Source organism: Thamnophis elegans, chromosome 5 (genome assembly GCF_009769535.1).
Source record: "Thamnophis elegans isolate rThaEle1 chromosome 5, rThaEle1.pri, whole genome shotgun sequence".
In the NCBI taxonomy this organism is placed as follows: Eukaryota; Metazoa; Chordata; class Lepidosauria; order Squamata; family Colubridae; genus Thamnophis; species Thamnophis elegans.
The window spans coordinates 64,402,601-64,428,029 of NC_045545.1; the positions used below are offsets into that span (position 1 = coordinate 64,402,601).

Sequence of the window (25,429 nt, forward strand, 5' to 3'; positions counted from 1 at the left end):
GTAGTGTCCTAAAAGCAGAAAATGATGTTTCTCTGAACAATCTTTCTTGGCACATCAAGGAAAGCACATCAACTCTTACATTAATAGCTGCCATGTCAAACATAGGTAGCTTGGAAATAAGAGCTTTTTTTTTTAGCTTTTTTTATTATTGAAAAAATCACAAAGGGGAGGGTGGAAATTATAACAGCAATGTATCAATACAAGCTTCATCCCTGTGTACATGTATTGTGATATCACATGCAGATAAAAAAGGGGCAGAGCTCATGGCATATGTTAACGATGCGTCCAATTTTGTAAACACCTCCAATTACTGTACAACAAAAGTAGGAATGTCAGTTTAGATTCATGGTGTCAATTAAGAACTTTTTAGCTATGCAACTTAATGTGCAATAAAATTCCAGCTTTTAATGTACCTATCAAACAAAACTCTCAAAACTACTTATAAAAACAGTTATGGAATCCTGGGGGCTTTCCATGTAACATCAGTTTTAGTGAATGGGATTTGCTCACCCAGAGAACACCAAGGAGTTAATCATTCAATTCTGAGTTACATATATTCTCCTCTATTATTATTCCATTGTCATTCAATTTATAGTTTTTATTCCATTGTTACAAGGGACCATTCTTGCTAGCGGGATTATTATAGCATGGAAAAAGCATTCAAACAAGGACATTTTCTCACTGAGATAAATTGTGCAAATCTCTCTTTTTTCTGTCATACCACCCAGTGGCATTTGAAATGTCATGAACTTGTACAAACAATTGAGGCTGGTACTTAGTAATATTGCTAATAAGTGTCATAAAGTTATATTGTTTCTGTCAAGCCCTGTATCACTTTATATATGTTTTTTCCTGATTGTTGCAAAGTTGTTTTCTCCAACTCTGGCTTTCTCCAGATATTTTAGAACAACAAATCCTAGAATTACCAATCCATTCAAAACACGAAGTGTCTTGTTGGGAAAGGTTATTTTAAATACGGAGCAATTCTCATTACATTAATCCGTATGGCTTTAAAAATTAGTTTTCTCTAAATCTGTTTCTCCTAAAGAGCTTTAAAACAGTTGTCCCGCTGCTATAGAAAAACCATTTGTAGTATCGTAAGGGGCACTCGCTTGCCAGGTATGATCCCTGAAGTTAGATGGACAAATAGCTAGCCTTTTCAATACATTCTAAAGAATATATGCCTTCTTCGACATAATGCACTGTCCCAGTATCCTTTCTACAGAATTGATCTGTTCAGAGATAACAAAGTCCTACTTAGTTTTTTCTAATCCACAGGGTTTCAGTTATGTTTATTTTGTAACAAAATAGAATAACAGAGTTGAAAAGGACCTTGAAGGTCTTCTAGTCCAACCCCCTGCTCAAGCAGGAAACCCTATAACATTTCAGACAAATGGTTGCCCAGTATCTTCTTAAAAACTTCCAGTGTTGGAGCACCCACAACTTCTGGAGGCAAGTTGTTCCACTGTTTAATTGTGGCTTCCTCTAATCTAGATCAAGCATTATCAAGCATTTACCTCTTTGGGCTCAGTAGTTCAGAGAACTCTATACCAAATGCATCTATCATTACTTTTTTTCCATGTGCCCTTTTTTATTGATATATAAGATAAAGTAGCCGGTATCTTATATAAAGTTCTTTCAAGATTAATTATCAGGGTAAATTCAATCGAAAGAAATTTATTTTTCTATAAGCTTGTTTAATGTCCATTAGAAATCAGAGGTAGAGAATTTTATCTTAATTCTAGAAGTATTTTGAATGACTCAAATATGATTTGAAGGCTGTTCTATTTTATCACTCAAAGGTTTAAAGACAAGTGCACATAAGTAAACATATTTTTTTGGGGGGGGATCAGAACAAGGATGGAGCACTCTAATCAGAAGACTAATTTAGGAAACATAAGATGCATAAACTGTTATAAAAGATGCAGTAGATGCATGATTAGGCTTATTATCCAATTATGTTCATCTCCCATAATGGATAACATTACTGAAGTGGAATCTTTTCTCTCTGCCAATAAATAAAATATAACATTTAAAATAAATTTAATACAGGATTATCAGTATCACTGGAAGTCTCACAGAAGGTACATCAACTCTGTTCTGTAGCTTCAGAATTTTACTGTAAATAATGTGCAGTGAATATAGGTTTATGGTGTTCACAGAGGAATTCAACCAGAAGAATGGGTATAGTAATAAAAGTTGTAGTGAGCAGGTGAAGCTTGTAGAATTTCAAGTACAGGTAGTCCTCAATAACTCTTTTGCTAAGAGTCACAATTGGAAATCATGTGCCTAACTTAAACATTACTTCACGTTCATTCAATAAATGAAATATCATATGACACTTCAACAGCCATAAATGTGGGGATGTGGCAAGGCACATATACACATACATACATACATACATCCTCATAATTTGAATGATCACTAAACATAGAAGCTGAAACATGGGAGCCAGTAAGCAAAGACTACCTGTACATCCTCTTATGGTTCACATCTTGATGCCAACAAACTCGGGTCAGGAGTGAGATGGGGCCAGTGAAACGGTTAAAAGAAAAGCAATAGCAAACAATTTAATCAAAGTATAATATTCTGTTATAATATATGTTCAAAAGACATACATTTCATCTGTATTTCCTACCTGCTTATTAATTTCTCTTTGCAACTTCAAATTTGAAAGTTTTCCCTACAAAGGGGGCGGGGGATTCTCATCAGGCTTGCTTGGCATTAGAAACTTAGAAACAAGATCTCAAGAGGTACAAAATGTTTCTTTGGTCATTTTCCAAAAAATGGAACTTTTGGAAAATGACCAAGGAAACATTTTGTACTACTTGCAGATTTTGTACCACTTGAAATCTTAATTCCATTTATCTGAGAAATGGATGAGGAGATATATATGGGACAAATATTACTGGATTACAAACATTGCACCTGTTTGTTTCAAATTTGGTTTGTCAAATCAATTATGATAATCATAACCATAAACCATCATTACTAATCCCAATCCTTGGGTAAACACATCGTGGTTAGTCAGGTTCAAACAAATAAAAAAATGTAAAGGGAAAAAGGTGCTCTGGAACCTGCTGTGATGCCCAATTGCAGTTAAAAGTTGCAGGGGTTTGCCAACAAGAGCTACACGTGCATCCAATCTTCACTTCAGACATCTTTCTCCCTTTGACTATGTCCAATTTGCCAGGTCGTCGTGGAATGGGAACTGCCAAATAGGAAATCTCAACAATTGCAGGCTGGATTGAGACGCTGAATAAAAGGGGGAGGGACCTTCGGGGTGGGAGGCTTTCTTATTCCATAGATCCCCACAAGAAGCCTTTCCCTTCAGCCCCACTGATTTCAATCCTGTTAGGAGCAAATGCGAGAGCTGGGGAGGAAGAGATGAGGAAAGATCTGTTGAGGAAACACAACTTTCCAGGAGTTCAGTGTCACAAGACAGCAGGCAGCGAGACTGGTCAGAAGGTTCCCGAGCAAGACAGAGCCCTAACCGCCTTTCCCCACACAGTCGAGCAAAGTGAAGAAACAGTCATCAGTGGGGCGGAATAACCGCGCGGGAAGCCTGTTGGAAAAGCTGCTCTAAAGTTGGCGAAGAGACAAGAGGAGCCGCGGCGCCCAGACGGTGTCGGAGCGAGATGGGCCCAGAGGCGGGCGGTGCTCAACGAGGTGCGGGGATGCCTCACTCAAAGCAAAGAAGCAGCGGCGGAACACGGGGGAGCGTTTCGCTCGAGCTTTTGCATCTTCTTCGTCGTCAGGCGGCCAAGGCTGCGCGCGGAGGTTTGGCCAACGGGAACGTTCCCCGAGTGGATTATAGTTCCATTCTGGTGGGCTGCGCGTGGCGGGAAACGGCCACGGCTAAGTGGAAGTCGCCCTCCGGGTGTGTCGCCGAGGGCGAAGTGAATGAGGAGGGCGGGAGTTCAAAGGCTCGGAAGGCGAAATTTTCCTCGGCGTTTCCCTCGGAGAGACGGCTGGAGTTCAAGGGGAGAGGCAGAGAAAGAGCCCGAGAAACAACTGCTGCGTCGCGGCTGAGCGACCGGCGACCTCTGCTCGGCGTGGGCATGACGGCTTAGGAGGAGGAAAGTAAGGCTGGGCTCGGAAGAGAGACGCCCGTTTCGGTCCCGCCACAGTGGCTCCCCGCGCGGCACCGTAGGCCGCTCTCTCTTCTGCCCCCCGAAATGCATATAAATCTCGCGGGCCTTTTCGCTATTTTCTCTTGCAGGCTCTGGGCACGTGTCTGTGTCGAGATGGCATCCAATTAAAGGAAGGCGCGTTAAGGCGAGGTCTGCGTTTCTCGGACAAAGGTCAGCTTGCGTCGGGGTTGGGCTGCTTAGACAAAAGACCCGAGAGCCGCTTTCTTCTGCCGGGAGCAACGTTTTTGGGGGTAGAGTTGCTGGGAAGTTCTGTCGAACGGGTGCTGCGGAAACCGCCCTTTTCGGATTGCCCATTGCACGAAGCCCGATGAACGGATGTGGCGCTCCGGTTTGAGCTGGGGGAAGTTAACTAAATTCAGTTGCAGTTTCTCCAAGTAAGTGATTCTTTGACCTGTTTTAGCTTTCCCAGCTCTGCTACTTTCCCAAAACCTCGGAAAAGCTCCAAAATATACGACCCGTTTCTAATTATGTTAGCTTCCTTTCAACAGTTGCCTCTCTCAGACTTAAAAAAAAAACCTGGTATGACGGTAGAGCATTTGTTTATCACGAATTGTTTAAGCTTTCATCTGGGAGTTAGCTCATCAAAGTTACTTTTCTGACACGTGGTTATTCACACCTCTAAAGATTGCAAGAGCTGTTACTTGGCAGAGATGTCAAGCTGCTTTGATCTATATATTTTCAGTGGACCTGAATTGAGTCCATCTAGGCTAGGGGAATTGCTTGTTGCAGAATCTGCTGTTGACTTTGAATGTTGACTCATCATACTACTATGGAAAAACAAAAAGTTGTGATTTGTTGTTAATGCCTTATTCCACTGTAACAGAGAGAGTGAAAGTCAATGCTTCTTTTTCTTTCCCTATCCTTCCTCACTTTTCTTCCTCCTTTTCCCTTCCCCCTCAGTGCCCTCTTGTATTTTACAGTGCCTTATGACTTAATAAAAAATGTGATACATGAATGTTGACGTGTATTTTAGTGAGTCTGATCAAGTGCTATGGGATAGAGCTCCATCCTGATAGTGACATTGATACTTCTGTCAGGGCTCATTTTGAGAAGCTTATTCAGAGCCTACCAAAAACTGACTTCAAGGAAGCAGCTAAACGCATTAATCTGCAAGTTGATTTGAGCAGAAGAGCAACTTCTGTAGGAATTTTTATGATCTACATATAAAGCCAGACCCTCTGATAGGACTATTGGACTGCTTCTGGAAATTAATAGAAGTACAAAATCCCTTTTAAAAGATAAAAAGAGGCTGGGTATATAGGGCCAGCTAATTATACCTCCAGAGGTAAGGATATAGCCAAATTCTGACTTATATCGAGCAGTGGACCCCAAAACTGCATGTCATATTCCAGTAGAACTCTTTTCCAAATTGTATATGCTTGTCCTCAGTAACAGCCTGTACCCAATCTAGTAGTTGACTTTCTGTATGTATTGCAGAAATTGAGAAATCAACCAAATGAAAGGGATTAACATTTCCAGTAGCATTCCTATTTCAGCTGAAATGCTTAAATCCAATGTTGATGTGGGGGGAACCCTTCTGGCACTGCTATTCCCCTTTATTGTTAAAACGATCTAATTTTTAAATGATTGGAGCACAGGCAGACTTATTTGCATCAATACAAAAAATTGTGCGATAAACTTAACTCCACAATTGACAAAATTATACAAAAATAAAATGTTGAAGATAAAGTTAATGTCAAGTACAGAAAATCAGGTAGTTCAAATGAATATAGTTTATTGCATGCTAATGCTCTCTACAAGAATTTCAACACTAAGGGTCAAAGCAATTTTATGGTAGATAAGAGTCAATAGAATTCAGCGTGGCTGGACTTAGATCTCTTGTGGGTGCAAAGGAGAAAAAAAATTAACCTAGATTTTTAACCTAGTGATAGTATCATATTCCCTATTTGACTTTAGAGAGCCTGAAGATTCAATATTGCTTTCAAAGCTTAGCCTGTAATTAAATAATTAAAGTTGAAGATTATGGTCTTCACTGACCAACTAGGGATATACAAGCAATAGAGTTAATGAACAGACTTCTGTAACTGCTGTAAATAAAAATAGGTGCTGACTGGATGCTGAATTTCACTGCCTGAAGACTAGCACATTTTTCCTGAGATTGTTTTTATAGACAAGAAGGCAGGATTGTCACAGTAGCCCTGAAGCCCATTATGGTCAAATTGCTGGGTGGAGTTCAATTGGACTTGGATGCTAATTCCAATTTTGCATCATTTGAGTGCCTATATTTGAGTGCTCTGTTTCAGCCAACAAGACATATATGCCTTATGCTGTATTTTGGCTGGAGTCAGAACTACTGAGAGTTGATAGAAGAGTAAAGTTTTTCATGTTCAAATACTGATGAAAATTATAATTTTACCCATTAGTTCTAGCCAGATGCGTAACTACAACAGCCAGCTATGTTAAGACTCTGTCTGAATATTTAACAGTAATCTCTAAGCCCATATATTTCTATCTGCTCTATGCTCTCTAGTGGGCTATTCAGCAACATTATGCTGCTTTCCTTGAAGATTGACAACAGCCAGAATGCATCCATTTTTTCTTCCATAAGCTTTTCCATGAGGAATTGTTATTTATTTATTTGTTTATTATATTTTACAGCGCTTGTCTCCCAGCAGTTCACAAATAAAAAGCATTAAACAAAACAATAAAACAGTGCAATAATAAAAACAATAAATAAGACCAAGCAGCAATCAAAACAAAACCTACACTCCCTAGAAGAGAGCTTCAGGCATCCTCATCCAAGGCCTGGGGTTTGAGACCCTCTGAAAATACCATCAGGGTGGGGGCCATCCAGATCTCATGGAGAACCTCGACATATATCAGTTTTACAATATTTCCAACACAGACACTTATGATACTTCTAGAATTCATCAGACCATTCTAATGGAAACTCTGCCTCATTTGTAAATGGGATGTTTTTATTATATTAGATTTTAAATATGTCTTATTTATGCAATGAGGCATGAAAGATGTTGGACTGTAATAAAGAATTGTCTTGTGGGACTTCTCAAGTAGTAGTTAACATTGCAAGAGCTGAGTTGTTCTTTTGAAAAAGCTGCTTGAAAAAGCTGCAGAACAAATCTAATGGGATCAATTTTTCAACCGCCAATGAATGTAGCCTAAAACATAAACAGGAGGAAAGAGTTTTTGTTTAGCCTTGGCAAATCTCTATGTATTATTCCTTCTGTTATTTTTAAGCATAAACCTGAACATGAGCATTTAATATAAATCCAATTGCACCAAGTAGAAGTCACTCCCATTCCTATTTTAAGAATCCACTTCAATCTGACTGAAGGCCTAGTTTTCAACAGTTGCTACCTTGGCCAGCCTCTGAGATAGATTATATCAGGAAACAGGCAGTGTGGATGAGATTCCATTGCTCCTCTTCGAACAGTGGTTTTGGTGATCTCTAAAATCCTGATTCCCCCCCCCCTCCCTATGACATATATTTCTTACTTTACACAAAAAGTGAATTCTACTCGCACGGAGGAAGCCTAAAAGGCCATTAACTTGGTTTAAACAAGGTTCAAATTGCCCCCATTAAAAATCAAATTGCCCCCCCCCCCATGGGGCGTGGGGCCCACAGTGGAAACCATTGTCTTAGAACCTCCAGTGTATTTCCATTTCCCTGCATTATGATATCCTTCTCAAACAGGTTGCCTGGGCTGAGTAATGGATGTACCCCTTAGTACTCAGTCTATTCCTACTGGATGGCTAATTCCAGAACACAGTGCTGTTGGCTCAATGCTTTGCCTCTCTCTAGTGTCTGCATGAAACTATAAAGAGATGTTTTGTTGCCTATTTTTATTTAATGGGCTGGCGGTAGGAAGGATGAAAAAACTGCTGATGTTCAAATCCATATAGCATTTGGCAAGATGGTAAGCAAAGCAATACATGAAGGAGGTTTTTCTTACGATTGCATTATTTTTCTCAACAATTTAATGTTGCTTTTGGCAAAAGGTGTAGGAAAATACGGTTTAATTATGATTATAGAAGGATGTCCAACCATTAATGCATTTAACCTTAGAAATACAACAGGGTTTGAAATAGCCTAAGGCAGTGGGTGAGTGATGAGACTTTTGATGATTTCCTCTTTCTCTTGATTGTAGATTATGGTAATGTTGTTCTTTTAATATATGATAAAAATCAGTCAAACAGTAGAAATAATATACTAATTTAAAATAATTTCTCAAAGTATTAGTAGTAAGTAGCTGAATCAATCAGATGCCACTTCTTTCAGCCATATCCACTAAGGCCACTAGATTGGAAGGAGATACCATAATTCTTTCCAGTAAATTTGCCAGCTAATTGTCAGTATAAATGTCATCTGAATTCAGCTCCCTGCCCCTTGTACTTCAAGAAATGCCTTCTAAATAAGAATCTGAGGTTGAAATCTTGACCATCTGGGGTCCAGCAGCATGCTATTGCTCCCAATTTATAGGGATTGTTGTTTGAAGGTTTTTCAGATTAAGAGGCCTCAGGCTTAATGAAGGTTAGTGTCTAACTCAGTTTTCTTGATACTAACAAGCAACAGTACTGTAAGTGTTATACTTTCAAAGTCCTGACTTTGCCTTGATTAATAGATAAGAGTTGAAATGTGGCTAGTACTCTGATGGATGACCACTCTCAGGGCTTCATATCAAATTATCACAATTAAACTCTCCCCAAACTGGCCCAAGAAATTTAGCATAGCAGATTTATTGCAGAAAATTAAGAAGTCAGTGCATACACATCTGTCTCTAATAACTATTCAGAATCCTTCTTTCTATAGAAGTAAAAGTTTAAATCCCAGGTCTCTCTTTTCTACCTTTATGAGTCAACAATCATATGATTGCTCATTTCCTTTTCTTTGAGCGTTTCTCCTATGTATCCTTTACAAAATGGCTGGATTTGGTGTTAGAATTAGAGATTCCTGCCTTAGCTTCAACCTTTATTCAAAGAATTCCAGAGATATAGGGTAGACTGAGAAGTAAAAAGCAGCAAAGAGGAGGAGGGAAAATGGGATTGAATACACTTCATAAGCAGCTCCTCCTTAATAAACTCAGAGAAAATAATCACATCACATTAAAACATTGTGGTTAAAAAAAAAAGAGAGAGCAAACTTTCTGTTCCATGAAGCCACCTCCCAGCAATCAATAAATTATGGAGGCCTGTTGGATCAAGGAAGGTTTCATGTAATCAAACATTCCTAGAGAAGCGGACAGACCATAATTCTCTCTCTTGTTTCAGAGACTGGACTATATATACAGTCCAAATGAAGTTCACAGATTTTTTATATTTGCTATAACCTCTGTAGGAATTCTTAACACTCTTAATATCTGACGTGAGATTCCAAAAATACCTCTTTTGCTTTCATATCTCTAACTTGGAAAAAAAAGTATTATACCACTACTTCAGTTTAGCCTTTCTAATTAATTGCCCAATAACCTGAATGGAAAAAAACTCCCCTCATGGATTCAACAATGACTGATCCCGAATTTCCTTGGCTAGCAAGTCTCCTTGGCTAGCAGGCTCCTGCAAATCTTTGTCATTATTTTCTGGGAATATTGCCATTTGGGAAATGTCTATGGAAATTCTCAGTCATCCAGATTATGGTTGTCACAAAGGTGCTTTTTCAAAGGCAAAGTCCAGTTGCCTTCGAAAAAGCATCTTTGGGACATGCAAAAAGGATTTTTGCATTTCTGTGCTGTGTTATCCAATTTGATGTCCTTCTGTTCCAGGAAACATGGCGAGTCAATTACTTGCATATTGAGAGCTAGATATCCCTGAAACTTCCAGTGGTATCCAGAATGGGTCAAGGAAGACACTGTGCAGGATTAAGTATCCATGTCTCAGCCTTAACATCAAGATAAGGATCTTGCCTTGCTTCCACCTCAACTTTCCTAAACAGAATTTGCTGCTGATAACTGTTTATATTCCTCCCTCTATCTCTTATCCCCATACTCTAGAAATCTGTCAATAGCAGAAGTCTATGGTATCAGGCTAGAAACAGACCATGAGTTCTAATCTGGCCTTAGGCACAAAGCCAGCTGGATGACCTTGGACTCGTCTCTTTCTCTGAGCTCTTGGAAGGAGGCAATACCAAGCCAACTCTAAAAAATACTTCAGGGATTTGTCCAGGAATTTGTCAGAGAACTGGACCAACTGCATTGTGTGCTTCTTTGGACTTCCCACGCAAGGCCCTTTTTCAGAAGACCAAGAGAACCCCACCTCACTTCCAGGGGAAGATTATTCCATAGGGCATAAGCAGAGAAAGCTTTTGTTGGGGTTTGCAACATACCTTTCCGCCTGATGGGTGGGCTGGGCCAATGTGATGGGGCAAAGCTGGTTCTGTAGGTAGCCTGGCCCATGAGATGTAGGGATTTATAAGTCATAACTAGCAGCTTAAACTGGACCCAGAAGCAAACAGGTGGAGTTCACAGAGCAGAGGTGTTACATGTGCCCTTCTTTTGGTACCCAAAAGAGCTGCTCACACTGCTGCACTTTGCACTAGTTGAATCTTCCAGATACTTTTCAATATATACCAAGTCATTGAACGCAGGGATAGTTTCTGGAATGAGAAAGCTTTATTGCCATAGCTGTATGAAATCTATCATACATTGTTGTGCTCATGAAGTAATCCATAATTGAATTTCACTCAAAATCTAAAGATTAAAATAGATCTTATCAATACTGTAGTTAATATTTCCCATAACTTAGAAAGCCATCCATGGAGAACAGTAGAAATGTGGCTTGTTTTTTTTTTATTTTCTTTCACTTGAGGAATTTTCTTCATATTGAATGAAATGCACTCAACTATCTTCTAACCCATAACACCCAGAAAATGTTCATAGGATCAATCATCAACAACCAGTCAATATCTTAAAATATCTAGCTGTCCTTCAAAGCTCTTTATGGGTATATCATCTTGATTTGTGTTATTGTTGATAAAATTATTTTAAGGAGTATGTTTATTCATTGCTTGAACCAAGAAAGATAATTTTCTGCAGAGCTTTATTTATTTGATGGTTTGCCAATGTTTGACGCAGTACACTAATTGCAATATATACTAGAATATGGTTTTAACTCAAAGATGCTATTAAAAACTTGGTTTATCTCTTCTAATAACTGCATTGGCAGAGGGATAGTGAATAATCTACTCAAATTAAAATAGTAGAATTCTTTACTATAAAACCATTAACAAATTATTCCTCTGTTATTGCGAGCTTAGGTACACAAATCTATTTTGGATGGTAAAGTCCTTGGTATTCTCTGAGTTTGACTGCTTGCTTTCAGGTATTTCATTAGACAACTGGGAAAAACCATCAGTGTGAAACAAAGTTTGCCCCCCATTTATATACAGCAGTTTGTCCTGCCAATATATGCAATATTTTGGTAGTTCCTTGATTAAGGTATTGTTTTCCGCTTAATTGTCTGCTTCTCTGGTGTTGGCTGCTATAAAGGATGTGTTTTGGACTTTTTGATTCCCTTTTAAGTTTTTATAGTCTCTTTTGGATGGATGGAATGAATGAAATCTGTTTGAATGTAATTAGATTCAACATGTATTTTTATAGACAAACATACTGAGCCACCTATAAATTAGACCAGCAACTGCTGAAAGAACTTCAATTTGAGGTAACACTGCAGATAAACACTTTGAATAGCTTTCAAAACCACAATACCAGACTTCCTGCCTGAAAATGGAGAATTGTCTTTACCACTGATTTCTCACAATATAAGCTGGCAGTTTAAGTGAATTAGCATTGGCTTAGAATACTGTACTGAAATCTCTCTGATAAATATGTTTTCATCAGAATTAAACTGCTGCCAACTATATTGACTGATTTAACCTCAGAAAGTCTGGAAACAAATAGTTTATCAAAGTTCCAAGTGAATGGGTTCACAATTTCTTCACAGTCCTCAATGCAGCCTATCACAACCCAGGTGGTTCAATTATAGCTGAATAAAGTCCAGTCTTAGACTGTTGTTGTGTGGAATATCTTAGGGCTTGATTTTCTCTCTTGTTTAACATTTACATGAGGCCATTGGGTGATGTCATACATAAGCATGGAGTTGGTATGGAGTTGGCAATTATACATCTCTTCCCATCTATACCTGAGTTGCCAATTATACATCTCAGCCCCTGACTGCTCAAATATTCTGGCTCAATGTAGGATGGGATGGAAGGAACAGACATAGACTGAAACCTAGCAAGACTGGTTGTGATTATTAAAGCATCCTAGATCTGGAACAGTGTCTCTCAACCTTGGCAATTTGAAAATGTGTGGACTTCAATTTCAAGGCATCAAGGGGAATTTAACATTCACACCTAATGGTATAATGGGTCCTCCTAAGCCAGTGATGCCGAACCTTTTGTGGCTTGTGTGTCAAAAGCGGAAAGAGCGCAGGGGGGGTTCATGCGTGGGTGTGCCACACCCATAATGCTATGCGCATGACCCCAGCGTGCATGCGCGGTCAGCCAGTGCTCCCTCCATGTGCTTTTTTTGCCCACCCCAGGCTCCAGAGGCTTTATAGGAGCCTGGGGAGGGCGAAAACAGCCTTCCCCGTCCCCCTGGACGCCCTCTGGAGGCTTCAGGAGATTCCCTGAAGCCTCCGGAGTGCAAAAAAAATGGCCCTATGGACAAACTGGAAGTTTGGGAACAAACCTCCGGTTTGCTCATAGGGCCGGTTTCAGGGGCCTTCAGGAGGCTTCCCTGAAGACTCCGGAGGGCAAAAAATGACCCTACAAGCAAACCAGAAGTCACTTTCGGTTTGTTCGTAGAGCCATTTTTCGTCTTCCAGAGCCTTCAGGGGGCCTTGTGGAGGCTTCCCTGAAGGCTCCAGAGGGCAAAAAACGACTCTACGAGCAACTCGGAAGTGACTTCAGGGAAGCCTCCTGAAGGCTCAGGAGGGCTAAAACCTGCCATATGAGCAAACTGGAAGTACATTCCCGAACTTCTGGTTTGCCCGTAGGGACGGTTGTTCATACTCTGGAGGCTTCAGGGAAGCTCTTGAAGCCTCTGGAGGGTGAAAAATGGCCTCAAAAGAAGGCCAAAGTCAGCTGGCCAGCGTGCACAGGATCCATTTCTCACACAAAGTCATCTCAGAACCCAGGAAATGTTCCTTCTCTGTCACTTCCTATAAAATATGCTCTCTCCCAAGATCCAGATGGTTCTAGCCTTATCTTGCTTTTGTGATGTTTTGAAGAGCAAATCCCCACCCACCCCAAAGCATTGGGTCAAGAGGATTTATGAGCCTGACCACTCTTACTGTTCTGGCTGTTGAATTTGCTTCTGGTGGAATATATTTTATGGTGTATTATATTTGAGGTTTTAAAACTTTATGTTGTTTTCATTACCCTCCTGAGTAACTTACTAAATAAATAAAATCAGGTACTTTCTTAACATTTATGCTTTATTGATATAACTAATTCAATTAAAACTTTTATAATTAGTTTATCAAAGTATAAAATAACTTCCTCTCTTTTTACTTTTCCATTTTTCTTTGTATTTTATACTTTGATAAACTAATAAAAAAGTTTTAATTGATATCGTTAATTAATTTCAGAACATTTGCTCCCAAAGGTAGCAATTACATTTCCTTCCCATGTCCTCTGCTTAACACCAGGCACAAATAATAACTGCAAAGATGTTGGAAATGTGCAAGTAATGTCTACGTAAACTTCAGAAACCAAGAAATATGGTGGAATGGGTAATACTGCAAGTATCTTGAAAAACCAAATATAATGGAGAAGGTATAATTTCTGATTTGGAAAGACAGAAAAAGATGAACATTTATTATCTCTCCGGTTGATAGGAAAAGCACATAGGTAGATTGTAACTGAACATGTGGAGAAATGTGTTAGTCTTTCAACCCCTAGCCAATCCTGAGCCTTCCGGATCTAACCTTATATGATATTCACTAGGTGGTATTCGAAGAGCAGGGCATGGTGAAGATGCTCGCCTTCCACTTGAAAGATTGAGAGTTCAATACTAGATAGTGGCAGCAATTTCTCTCCTTGGGGGCAAAGAAAAAATATCTGCTGCAAACTTCTGATAGGCATCCACAGCAAGGGCATCCAGCCAGTAAACAGCTCCATCCAGTTGCCCTGATTCTACCCCGAATAGGGACTGCAGGATCATAAAAAGGGAGCTTACTGGGCAGGATTAGAGTAAAAGAATTGTGAGTTGAATGGACTGGTAATTTGAAATCTCATTAGCAGAGCTGTTTTTTCAAGAGTCCCTCAATAAAATATGCTTATGAATAGTTGCCTGACCAGTCTAAATTTCCTAACACACTGTTCTTTGTAAAGCTGAGACCGCCTATCAAGGCTTTTTCTCTTCAGAGCAGCCTTAGAATTTAGAGCTTGCCAGGGCATGACAATTAATCTCTAGAAACTCAATATTTCAAAGCTAGCAGCAGAAAAGACAAAGAGCGACCAGGATTAGATAAATAATTTGTTTTGTGGATGCAAGAAGCTCTTTAATTTTTGAAGGACTTTTGTTAGCATTTTCTCTATAGTTTTCTTGACACTTCTGTAATATTAAACCACCTGACAAGGCTGTCAATAAAATTTCATTTGACTTGAATCATTGTTACATTTCTTTATCAATTGTACCTTCTATATCAACAAAGATAAATGTTACAGTTTTCAATCAACTGCTAACTGTTTGGTGACCTGATTTACCTCCAGTAGAGATATATTGGCAATACAGTTAGTGTCTGACTCAGGCATGATTGTGCTGTGTAAGGACATTGAGAAGAGTTTATAATAACTTCTTAATTTTTTTTCCAGATGACATGGTGAGAACTGAATGATTGCAGATTCACTAGCTTCTAATACATTCTTTCCAAAGTGCCTGTTGTCATGAGGTGTTCCCTGAAACGATCACTTGCAACAGCCTTTTCTCTCTGTGTGTTCCTACTCATCATGTATCTGGCTTCTTGGCACCATGAAGATCTTGTGATGGTAAGAGTAACAACACATTTGCTGAGACAGATAGACAGACAGACAGACAAACAGACACACACACACACAGAGTAGCACACATGTTGCTGAGTTCTTACTCTGTTAGAAGTCCCAAAATTGCTTCATAAATTTTGAGTATTTGCAAGAAACTTTTTAAACTAAATTATGTTCTCTCTTGGATGTAAGTTCTCTCTTTATTTTCATGCTGATTTGTCCACTGTTTTATAGTAAACATGAGGATAGAGATAAGCAGCCTAGAAATTAGCAGCCCTTTGTTAAAACGTTTTTGGCAGAAAATCAAGCAGAATGTCAGTGCTGATTTGAACAAAGAAATAATGATGGAATTGACAATTTGCTGCCTAGTTTTCTCCCAACACTGTCTGAGATAAGGAAAGCATAGTGTAGTGTTGTCCTGGTGTTTTTTTTTAAAGAACTGGTGTTCCATCCAGGTTGTGACCACTATGGGAAGACGGGTCTCTGTCCATTTCTTCAAAGATCGTACATACTGTACATCTATACCATTCAATTTTTTTTATCTGTTAACTCTTAAAAAACAACCACACTAAGTATTTATTACTCTAAAATGCAGTTTTTTAATTAAAACGTGTGTCACAAAAATTGTGTGCATGCCTTCAAATCAGGTTTTTTACACTTGAGAACTGCATGGACAAGTCCCAGCAGTTTTCTTGGCTAGATTTTTTCAGACATAATTTACCATTGCCTGTTTTCTAGTGCTGAGTGAGAGTGACTGGCTGATTTTGTTCCTAAGATGAGACTAGAACTCAGGGCCTACCAGCTTCTAGCCTGATGCCCTAGCCACTACAACAAACCTGTTCCACAAAACGTGGGAATGCAAAAATTCAATCAGCATCTTAGTCTAGAAAGTACAGATCTAGTTGGTAGTCTTAAAAATATGAATTAAATTAAATTCTAAGACACATCTACTTTCAACCTTGCCATGGCAAAAGTTTTTAGGACCAGAGGGTGAAGCAGTGGCATATATAGGAATCTCTGCTTCAAAATGTATTTCCACTTCCTAAGAAGAATATTCTTTCTTCAGATACCAGATTTGCCTGATAAAGGAGACTTTTTGTAATATAGCTGCCAAATTAATATTTTATTGGCATACATACTGTGCATAGCCTTTAGGAGGCTTCCAGAGTGCTCCTGGGGGTTGGGGAGGGCAAAAATGAGCGAAAAACGGGCCATTTTTTGCTTGTTTCCCCCTCCCCCCCCCGCCAGCTCCCAGGAGCTGTCTATAAGCCTCCTAAAGGCTATACATGCCCTTTTTTGACAAAAAACTGGCCCATTTTCGCAAAAAATGGGCAGTTTTTGGGAGGTCTGCGGAGTGCAAAAACTTTTTTTTAATTTACCTCTTCAAAATCTTGGTGCATCTTATACTCCGAAAAATACAGAGTGTGTGTGTGTGTGTGTGTGTGTGTGTGTGTGTGTGTGTATGCATGAATAGGTAGGTAGGTAGGTAGGTAGGTAGGTAGGGAGAGAGAGAGAGAGAGAGAGAGAGAGAGAGAGATAATGAGATAATCAACCTGTAAATGAGAGACAATGCCAAGTTCCTGCTTTACTGAAATAATTTCATAGCCATAAAAAGCCACTGCACTGATTTAGTGAAAGTTATTGTCTGTTTCTGCACAGAATGATGTTCAGAAGTGGGCTCAAACAGTGGGTCTGCACCCTATTGCAACTGACTGGACCGTTTCTAGCCTCCGAATGTTTATCAATGCCACCAACACACTGAATATCTCTTATGACTACCTTGTTGGGTCGCCTCCACTCCAGAAAAGTAAGTACCAACAAAAGGCAGATCAAATACAGGTAATTCTTGACTTACAACCACAAGTGGGACCAAAATTTTCATCGTAAGTTAGTGGAGTCATAAAAGGAGTCATCACATGACCAGACCCAATTTTATAAACATTTTTACCACAGGTATTTAAGTGAATCAGCATAGATATTAAGCAAGTCACCCAGTCTTTAAGCTGTCCAGTTGATTTCATTACTGGAAGCCAGCTGGAAAGGTTACAAATAGCAATCATGTCACTGCGACCATAGTAAGTGCAAGCTGGTTACCAAGAGCCTGAATTGCGATCATGTGGTGGTGCAACAGTTGTAACTTCGAGGACTAGCTCCAAAGATAAGTGGAATTCATTTTAGGACATCAAAACAAGCAGGCCTTTGTGGTGGCTAAGATTTTTAAAGCAAAAATAAATCTCTGTTCCTACTTTTAGTCAAAAGAAAGCAATAATATTCATGCCAATTTATCTCTATAGATAGGACAACTATGCAGTTTTTTTCTGCTCACTGGTAGCCCTCATGCTGCCCACCCAGTGGGTAATAGAGCTGGTAGATCAGAATGTGTACAATGGCAGATTTTTCTTCTTCATTCCTATTTCCAAGTAAAGAAGGAATGAGGCCGTTGCTATTGCTCAGGCTCTCTTCTTATTCTCAAGAGGATGCAGTTGGCTGGTGTGTCTCATTTCCAGCTCAATGATTCATTCGACATTTTGTCTCCCCTCTCCTTTAGGAATCAGATTTTTTGGTTATAGTTAAGGAGAGGAAAGGATGCAAGCAGAGGAATAGGCGCCTACTAAAAGTTTTATGTATCCTTTCTAAGGTACATGTGATGCCTTTGAGTAAGTGTTGACTCCTGAAGTCTGCCTGGACAAGTCCCTGTAGTTTTCTTGCCAATATTTTTGGAAATGATTGCCATTGCTTCCTTCATAGAGCTGAGAGAAATTAACTAGCCCAAAAGTCACCCAGCTGGTTTTGTGCCTAAGGCAAGATTAGAATCCACGGTCTCTGGTTTTTACCCTAATGCCGTGACCCCTACACCCAACTGGCTTTTATATCTTTCCTACTGCCTAAGAAATATAAAAGGAAGAGGGCACAGTGTCTGATTTGAGAGGGATCAGCAGTACTTCTGGATTGTGTGTCTATGCTGTGGGCACCTGGCCAAATATGCCTTTATGGAGCCATTGCCAACTGCACTGCTGCTCTTCTTCTTCCTAGTGTATTCCCGCAAGTTCAGGGTTCCCCTTTCCGGATCATTGAATGTTGCTTTGTACAGTCAGCTGCATCTCCAGGGTGCAGGCCCATAGCTTGCATATCTTTGTTGATGGTGTCTTGCCATCTCCGTTTTGGGGGTTGACGGCCATTAACCTCTAGTTGATAGGCAGTCTTGGCAACGGTGGAAGTTGCTGCTCTCAGGACATGTTCATACCAGTGGAGCCAGCCTTCTCTCATCTTCTCTATAATTGGTGCCACACAAAAAATTGTTGAATGGTCATCACAAATGATGCACTACACTGCAGTGCACCTGCATTGCTGATGGAAATGAGAAATATGCAGCTGTTGGTGTTTGGCCAGCGTCATCTTCCCCAAGTTTTTGCTCCTTCCATTATTGTACTTTTATCGTGGAGGCTATTTTTCCCTTCTCTGTTTCTGATTTGACTTTGCCAGCATATTGTAAACTCAATGAATTTTTTCAAGGCATCTTAAGGAAATGCACTGATGTTCCAGGTAGCTATAGGTTTTTCTTGCACATAATGAGCCTGTCTTGTGGAAAAGGCTGATTTAGACAATTAAATTCATTTAGCAATGCATGAACGTGATATAAGAACACAGTAAGTACATAATAAAACTTCTGTTTTTGAAAACACATGTGAAGGTAGTTATCTCTCCTTTTCTATTCATTGCCTCTACAACTGGACATGGAATTGTCTAAATATTTTAAAATCCCTAAACTAGAGTTGTTACTGCCTCTTGTAATAATTTCCATCAGTGGAAAATTATTTTACTTGTTTGTTCTAAACTTAGTAACAATCGTTTTTAATTAGTGCCCTGGGTTTCTTGTTGATTGATACATATATCAGCTACATAAGGCTGCAAATATACAGAACAAATAGCTACATGACTTGACACCCTGGATAGCAAGGTTCGAACTTACAAGGTGCATACATTTTTTCTTTTCACTGCAGAGTTTCTGACATTAGGACTCTGTTCTGTCAAGCGGATGAGACAGGACTATCTCCTGAATACCCTGACATCCATCTTTGAACAATCTTCTGAAGAAGAGATGAAGGAAATGGTGGTAGTGGTACATTTAACAGATCCAGATCATAAGTGGAATTCTCAAATGGCATTGGAAATTGCCAGAAGTTTTCCTAATCAGCTCCATCAGAGAAACCTAGTGGTTATCCACACACGTCTTGAGTATTACCCTCCCTTGGAAGGTCTAAAAAGGAATTTTAATGATCCTGAGGATCGGGTGCGCTTTCGATCAAAACAGAATGTTGATTATGCTTACCTCATGAACTTTGCATCCAACCTCTCCACCTACTACCTCATGATTGAGGATGATGTCCGTTGTACCAAACACTTCCTCACAGTAATCAAAAGAAATCTGGCATCCCAGGAGGGCACCTCTTGGGTCACTCTGGAATTTTCCAAACTTGGTTACATTGCCAAGCTCTACCGTTCTACTGACCTCCCCCGGCTTACTCGATTCCTCATGCTCTTTTACCAAGAGATGCCTTGTGATTGGCTTTTTGTGCATTTTCGTCTCCTGCTTACACAAAAGGAGGAAATTCGTTTCAGGCAATCCCTTTTCCAGCACGTTGGTCACTATTCCTCCTTCCAGGGCACACGAAACAAACTGGAAGATGAAGACTTTGAAGAGGATTTCTCTAAGATCCCTGACAATCCTCCAGCAGATATAATAACCGATATTGCAACATTTCGGAATTCTATCCCCAGTAAGGCTTACAGTAGTGTGATAGGCTACTTTTGGGGTAAGGCCCCTTCTGTTGGCAACTCCTTCACGCTTATCTTTAAAAAGGCTGCCCCCATCTTCCGCATCCAGATCCATACAGGCTCTAAGGAGTTCCCAGAAAGCTATCTCCATGAAGGGCTTGTAGCATTGGGCACTAATAAATTGCAAACATTACGACCAAGGTGTGCTAATTATATCACCATTGGGCACTTTACCAAAGGAATTTTTGACAAGCAGAACCTAGAGAATAGTACCACCTCTGACACTGTTTGTGTGCAGATTTTGGTAACTAACACTCAGAGTGAGTCATTGATCATAAGTAACATAAGCATCTGGATCAAGCCTAAAGCCTGACTTCATTTGAAGGATTAGGATCTCTTGCAGTATAAGAACATTACTTGCAGATAGATCCTTTCTGGAGAGAAGACTCCAAGATGCAGTGGAAGAAGTCAGTTCTGTGTTCTCAGTCCTAATGATGATATATTTGTGTTCTATTACCTTATAACATAAGAGGCCACTAACAATGTTCTTCAAAAGATGGCTACAACTGGCATTGTCTTCTGCTTGTCAAAGACCCTCCTTTTCCAATTGAATGTTTCCAGGATTATTTTGTATCAATCTCTTTTCCCCCACAACAAGAGAGTTCTGTAGCTCTATATGAAAAAAACAGTAAGATAGGACCCGATCATGGCCTGTTAGGAACCGGACTGCATAGTGTGGTTCCTAACACAGGAAGACACAGGAACCGCAGCGAGAAGCGAGTGAAAGTGAAACTGTACTTGCATGGGATCTAGTTTGTTTTCTCCATCTCCCCCCACCCCTTCTCAGTTCTTGGAAAAATTGTCTTCCACAAAACTGGTCCTTGGTGCCAAAAAGGTTGGGGATCACTGAGATAGGAAGCTGAAATAAGTTCAGCTGGTAGTATCATAAACAACTTTCTGTTTCTGCTATTCAAGCTTTAAATGATAGTTTGGAAAGATGAAGGTGATGTGATAAAAGTTCCTTGAAGCAAAATGTATAACTTAAGATCTGTTAACTTCTAAATTAAACTCAAGGATCTGCTCTTTGGCTTCAGAAATAGCTTGTTCTAGCTCCATCACTGTTAGTACTTGAATTGAGGAGCCACATAAAGAAAAATGCTTGTGTTTGTCTGCAGGGATTTGTAATAAGGATTTAAATATATCTATAGGAGTAAGTAGGGCCAATGAGTCATTTCTGTAGTTTTCATCCTTGCTACACGGCCTTGCAAATGACAGGACAATAAGTGATTCAGGTGGGTAACTAACTGTTCACAGTTACATGAAGTAATTTTTACAGAAGTGCAATCTTTTTCTTAAAACTATAGGAACAATATTTTGTACATCTGAAGAAATATTTTTAGATTTTTTCTTAACAAAATGTGTGCAAACACATATTTAATGAATCTAATTTAAAATTATGATTGCATAATATTTTACATAAAATGCTGACTGATGAATGTAATTTAAACAGCTGTCCCATAATCTAATATAGTTTTTTCCAACCTTGGTCCTCCAGAACTCTTATCATTCAGATAAAAAAAGGCTTGAACCTCAGTCAAGAAAGTAACTTGAGAAAATATCTCACACAAGCCCATTACTAGTTCAGATAGCGATAGACAAGAGGGAGAATGAAGCACATTCAGACTTGAATTCTGTTGTTATACCTTTACAATAAAATAATGCTGACCTATATGGTATTTCTGGAAACAGAGGGATTTAAAGTTTAATATATTTTGGTTTGTTTTTTTTACAGTGAATTGGTATTTAGTTTATTTGATTGATAGATAATGGATTTGTATAAATGACATATTTGTTAAGAAAATGTGATGTAAAATAGTAATATACAACATACAAGTACAGGTATAGATGAAAAATGTATTTGTAGACCTGCAATGCAAGAGATTGAATTTATTAGATTTGTGTGAGATACAAGCTGTTAACTGTTAATGCCCCCAAATATATTAAACTTCAAAGCCCTCTGTTAATAGTCTCTCATTATATTTTACTTGCAGAAACTCCACAAACAGCTTCTGAACTTATCCAAACCATTGTCTCTAATCAACATTGTTAATTTTGCCTCCCCTACTAATTCCAGCAGTTTCAAAATCCATTTGTCCAGTGTTTGCGCATTCCTTTTTCTTTACAATATTTGGCACACACAATCCTTGAAGCTGACACCGTGTACAAAAATATGGTAACCAGGGTGGAGGTCGTATGTTTACTGTTAAATTTATGTTTGTTGCATAAACCTTTTTTCCTTTTTTTCATTTTCATTTTTCTGTATCTTGTTTGTAATTCTTGCTTGGTTGTTTTCCTTTATTCGATATTGATATTTTATTTTTGGAAAAATATTTTTTTTAGGAAAAAAAAACTGTAAAAGGTGTTTCAATTCAGCATAACCTATGACATTGTTACCAGTAATGCAAATTTACACTGTGGCCTAAGCCCAAAGCCAAGCAGAATCAACTGACTCAAACTTAAGTGGTAGCTATTCTAGTGAGCACTTTCAATTCTTCATTTTATTCAGTTTTTCTAAACAAACCCATTGGGAACCATTTAACAACAGTTCTGATTCCTCCATAAGAATTACAAAATCCTCATGGATAGTTTACATCCATATTTTTAAAAACTATTGAAGATTTACGGGAAATCATCATGCACTGAATTCATTGCCTTTTCAACATATATTCTGAATTTTAATTCTGGATTCCTTTTTTATTATGTGATTTTGTTCTCTGTACTCTGTTCTCAGGCATATTTGAATCAAAATATAACCAAATATTTATACAGATTATGTTACATGGTAATGTAATGTAACATGGTACATGTTAGCTATTTAAAGTGTAATCTATTATAAAATGTAGCTAATCCAACTAATATGAGTAACTAATGGAACCCCCTTTGGTAAAGTTATACTGTCTGTTCTGAATTTTTTTTGGGGGGGGGTATTTTTTAATATGAACCAAAACTTTCTAATCTATTGGAATAAGGTGACATTCTCTAAATCTCAGAAGAATTTTTCTTCCTCTTCTTCCTGTTTTGCATATCTGGAAAATTCTTAGCATGCCCAGTGACTTCCCGTGTAGATAATTAACATGCAGATAGATGTGTCCTAAAATAAAATTAACAACAATGTAAAGTACGCAGTTTGTATTAATATTTGTAATGCAGCTTTTGCAGAGTACTGAAAATTAGGATCTCTGTAATGGAGAAGAGCTCCCTGGAAATAGCTACATGATATATTAACACATAGTGGAACCTCCTTTTACAACCCTAATTCGTTCCAGGACTTTGGTCAGCACCCGATTTGGTCGTGACCGGAAGCAAGACTGACTGTGCATGCACGCACACAAAAAAAGGTGTGGGAGGGGAAATTGGTGCGACAGGAAAAATTGCAGCTGTGATTGATTGCAGATTTTTTCATTTGTTTTGGTCATGGTCAGAAGTGTTTGTTCCACTATAGTTTGGATTGTACATTTATATTGACCATATATCCCCTTTCAGGCAAGTAATGTTAGGCAGAGTGAAGAAAAGGAATAAGAAATAATATTCCAAATAAAGGAACAGGGTATATTTGAATCTGAATTACAGAATATACCTAAAGTCGAAGAGTTCAGATAAGAAAGTAGGACTATACAGTGCATAAGATTGGACTTGATTCCAAATAATTGCTTCAGAGCTCAAATGGGTTCCTGTCATCAAGTTACTAAAGCAGCCATATCTTCTCAAGCTCACATGGCTATTAGCTGCTTTTGCAGCAGCTAATCCTGGAAACAGATATGACCACTTTTATAATTTGCCAAGAGGTGTTGCATCATCTGCATTTTAACTCAGCTTTTCAGCCTCAAATCTGAATGCACAAATGCAACTGGAAACCATACTTGAAAGGGGTGAAACTTGAAAGTTCAAAATGGTACTTTTTTCTGTTCGAGTTTGTCAGTAAAACAATAAAACCTCTGTGCAGTATTCTGATCAGAATTTGTTTAACTACTATCATATCTGCATTATTAATCTTCAACCTGGTAATAAAATACTGGTGCAAAACATGACCTCTACTCTTCCTGACAAAGTGCACAAGAATATCCCTTGATACATTTCTTAACTTTGCAAACCGTATGTTGATTCCATACTCTTTGTCAAGTTTATTTATTTATTTATTTATTTATTAGACTTATATACTGCTTCATAGGGCTTTCAGCCCTCTCTAAGCGGTTTACAAATTTTTAGCAAATTGAGTCAGCAACTTGCCCGCACAGTCCGGGTCCTCATTTCACCCACCTCGGAAGGATGGAAGGCTGAGTCGACCTTGAGCCGGTGAGATTTGAACCGCTGAGCTGCAGATCACAGTCAGCTAAAGTGGCCTGCAGTACTGCACCCTAACCACTGTGCCACCTCGGCTCTTCTGTTCTGTTTTTACATCATCATCATCCGATTAAAAAAAAAAGTTTGTTGAAGAGTGAACAATCTTTTTTCCAGTAGAATCGAGGGAGGGGTTACGCATGGGTATTGTCACAGCCTGATAAGTCAATAGACTGAGGGAAAACTACTAAGATCGGGACTGGGGATCTGACGGTCCCTCAGCTCAGGGACCCCAATCTAACACCGCCACAAACATGGAGGAGATTCCTGCTCCCCCCTGTTCCTTGAGGCAGTAAAGAACCAGTGGGCCTGTCCTTCCACCTTTTCCAATCCGGGCAGTAATGATCGCCGCATCTACAATGTGGATTTGCTTTTGCCCAGGCCATGCAATTGCCAGCAATCGATACCCCAGTAGCAGCTCTGTTTGCCTCCAGCACTCTAGCCACGTCAGTAACCTACCGACGCTTGTTGTGGTTGCATAGTTGGCAGATGGACAACAAGGCCAAATGGAATTTGGCAGCGACTCCTTACACAGGAGCTAATCTTTTGGGGAAAGCTCTAGATCCTATCTTAATAGAAAATAAGGATAAGAAGAAGATCCTTCCGTCTAATGCCAAAAATGCAGACTCTCGTCCTGCCCCCTATTGGAGACCCTCTTATAGAGCACCCGAGCACGATCACCAACAAAGATACAACTCCTTTAGATCAGACAGACAGTTCCAATGCCCGTCTTACCATGACTGTAGCAGGTAATAGCAATAGCAATAACAGACTTATATACCACTTCATAGGGCTTTCAGCCCTCTCTAAGTGGTTTACAGAGTCAGCATATCGCCCCCACAGTCTGGGTCCTCATTTCACCCACCTCGGAAGGATGGAAGGCTGAGTCAATCTTGAACCGGTGAGATTAGAACTGTTGAACTGCAGATAACAGTCAGCTGAAGTGGCCTGCAGTACTGCACCCTAACCACTGCGCCACCTCGGCTCTTCAGGCAGCCCTTTCACGGGGGGGGGGGGGAGGCGGCCGTCCCTTCCGCAGGGGGAAATGACTCCAACCTGGATCTTCCCATAGGCGACCGCCTGGCTCACTTTGCAGGCCAGTGGGACAGGATCACCACGGACGGCTGGTTCAGATCCA

At 39.4% G+C, this 25,429-nt stretch overlaps 1 protein-coding gene across 1 annotated transcript; it reads left to right on the plus strand.

The window, feature by feature from the left end:
• Nucleotides 1-1,407: 1,407 nt before the first annotated feature.
• On the plus strand, nt 1,408-23,898 carry LOC116509778 (alpha-1,6-mannosyl-glycoprotein 4-beta-N-acetylglucosaminyltransferase-like). The gene is made up of 5 exons (XM_032219084.1): nt 1,408-4,083; nt 4,223-4,528; nt 14,950-15,123; nt 16,777-16,924; nt 19,119-23,898. The coding sequence occupies exons 3-5, from the start codon at nt 15,022-15,024 to the stop codon at nt 20,264-20,266; spliced, it is 1,398 nt and encodes a 465-aa protein (XP_032074975.1). The 5' UTR covers nt 1,408-4,083; nt 4,223-4,528; nt 14,950-15,021; the 3' UTR covers nt 20,267-23,898.
• Nucleotides 23,899-25,429: the final 1,531 nt, after the last annotated feature.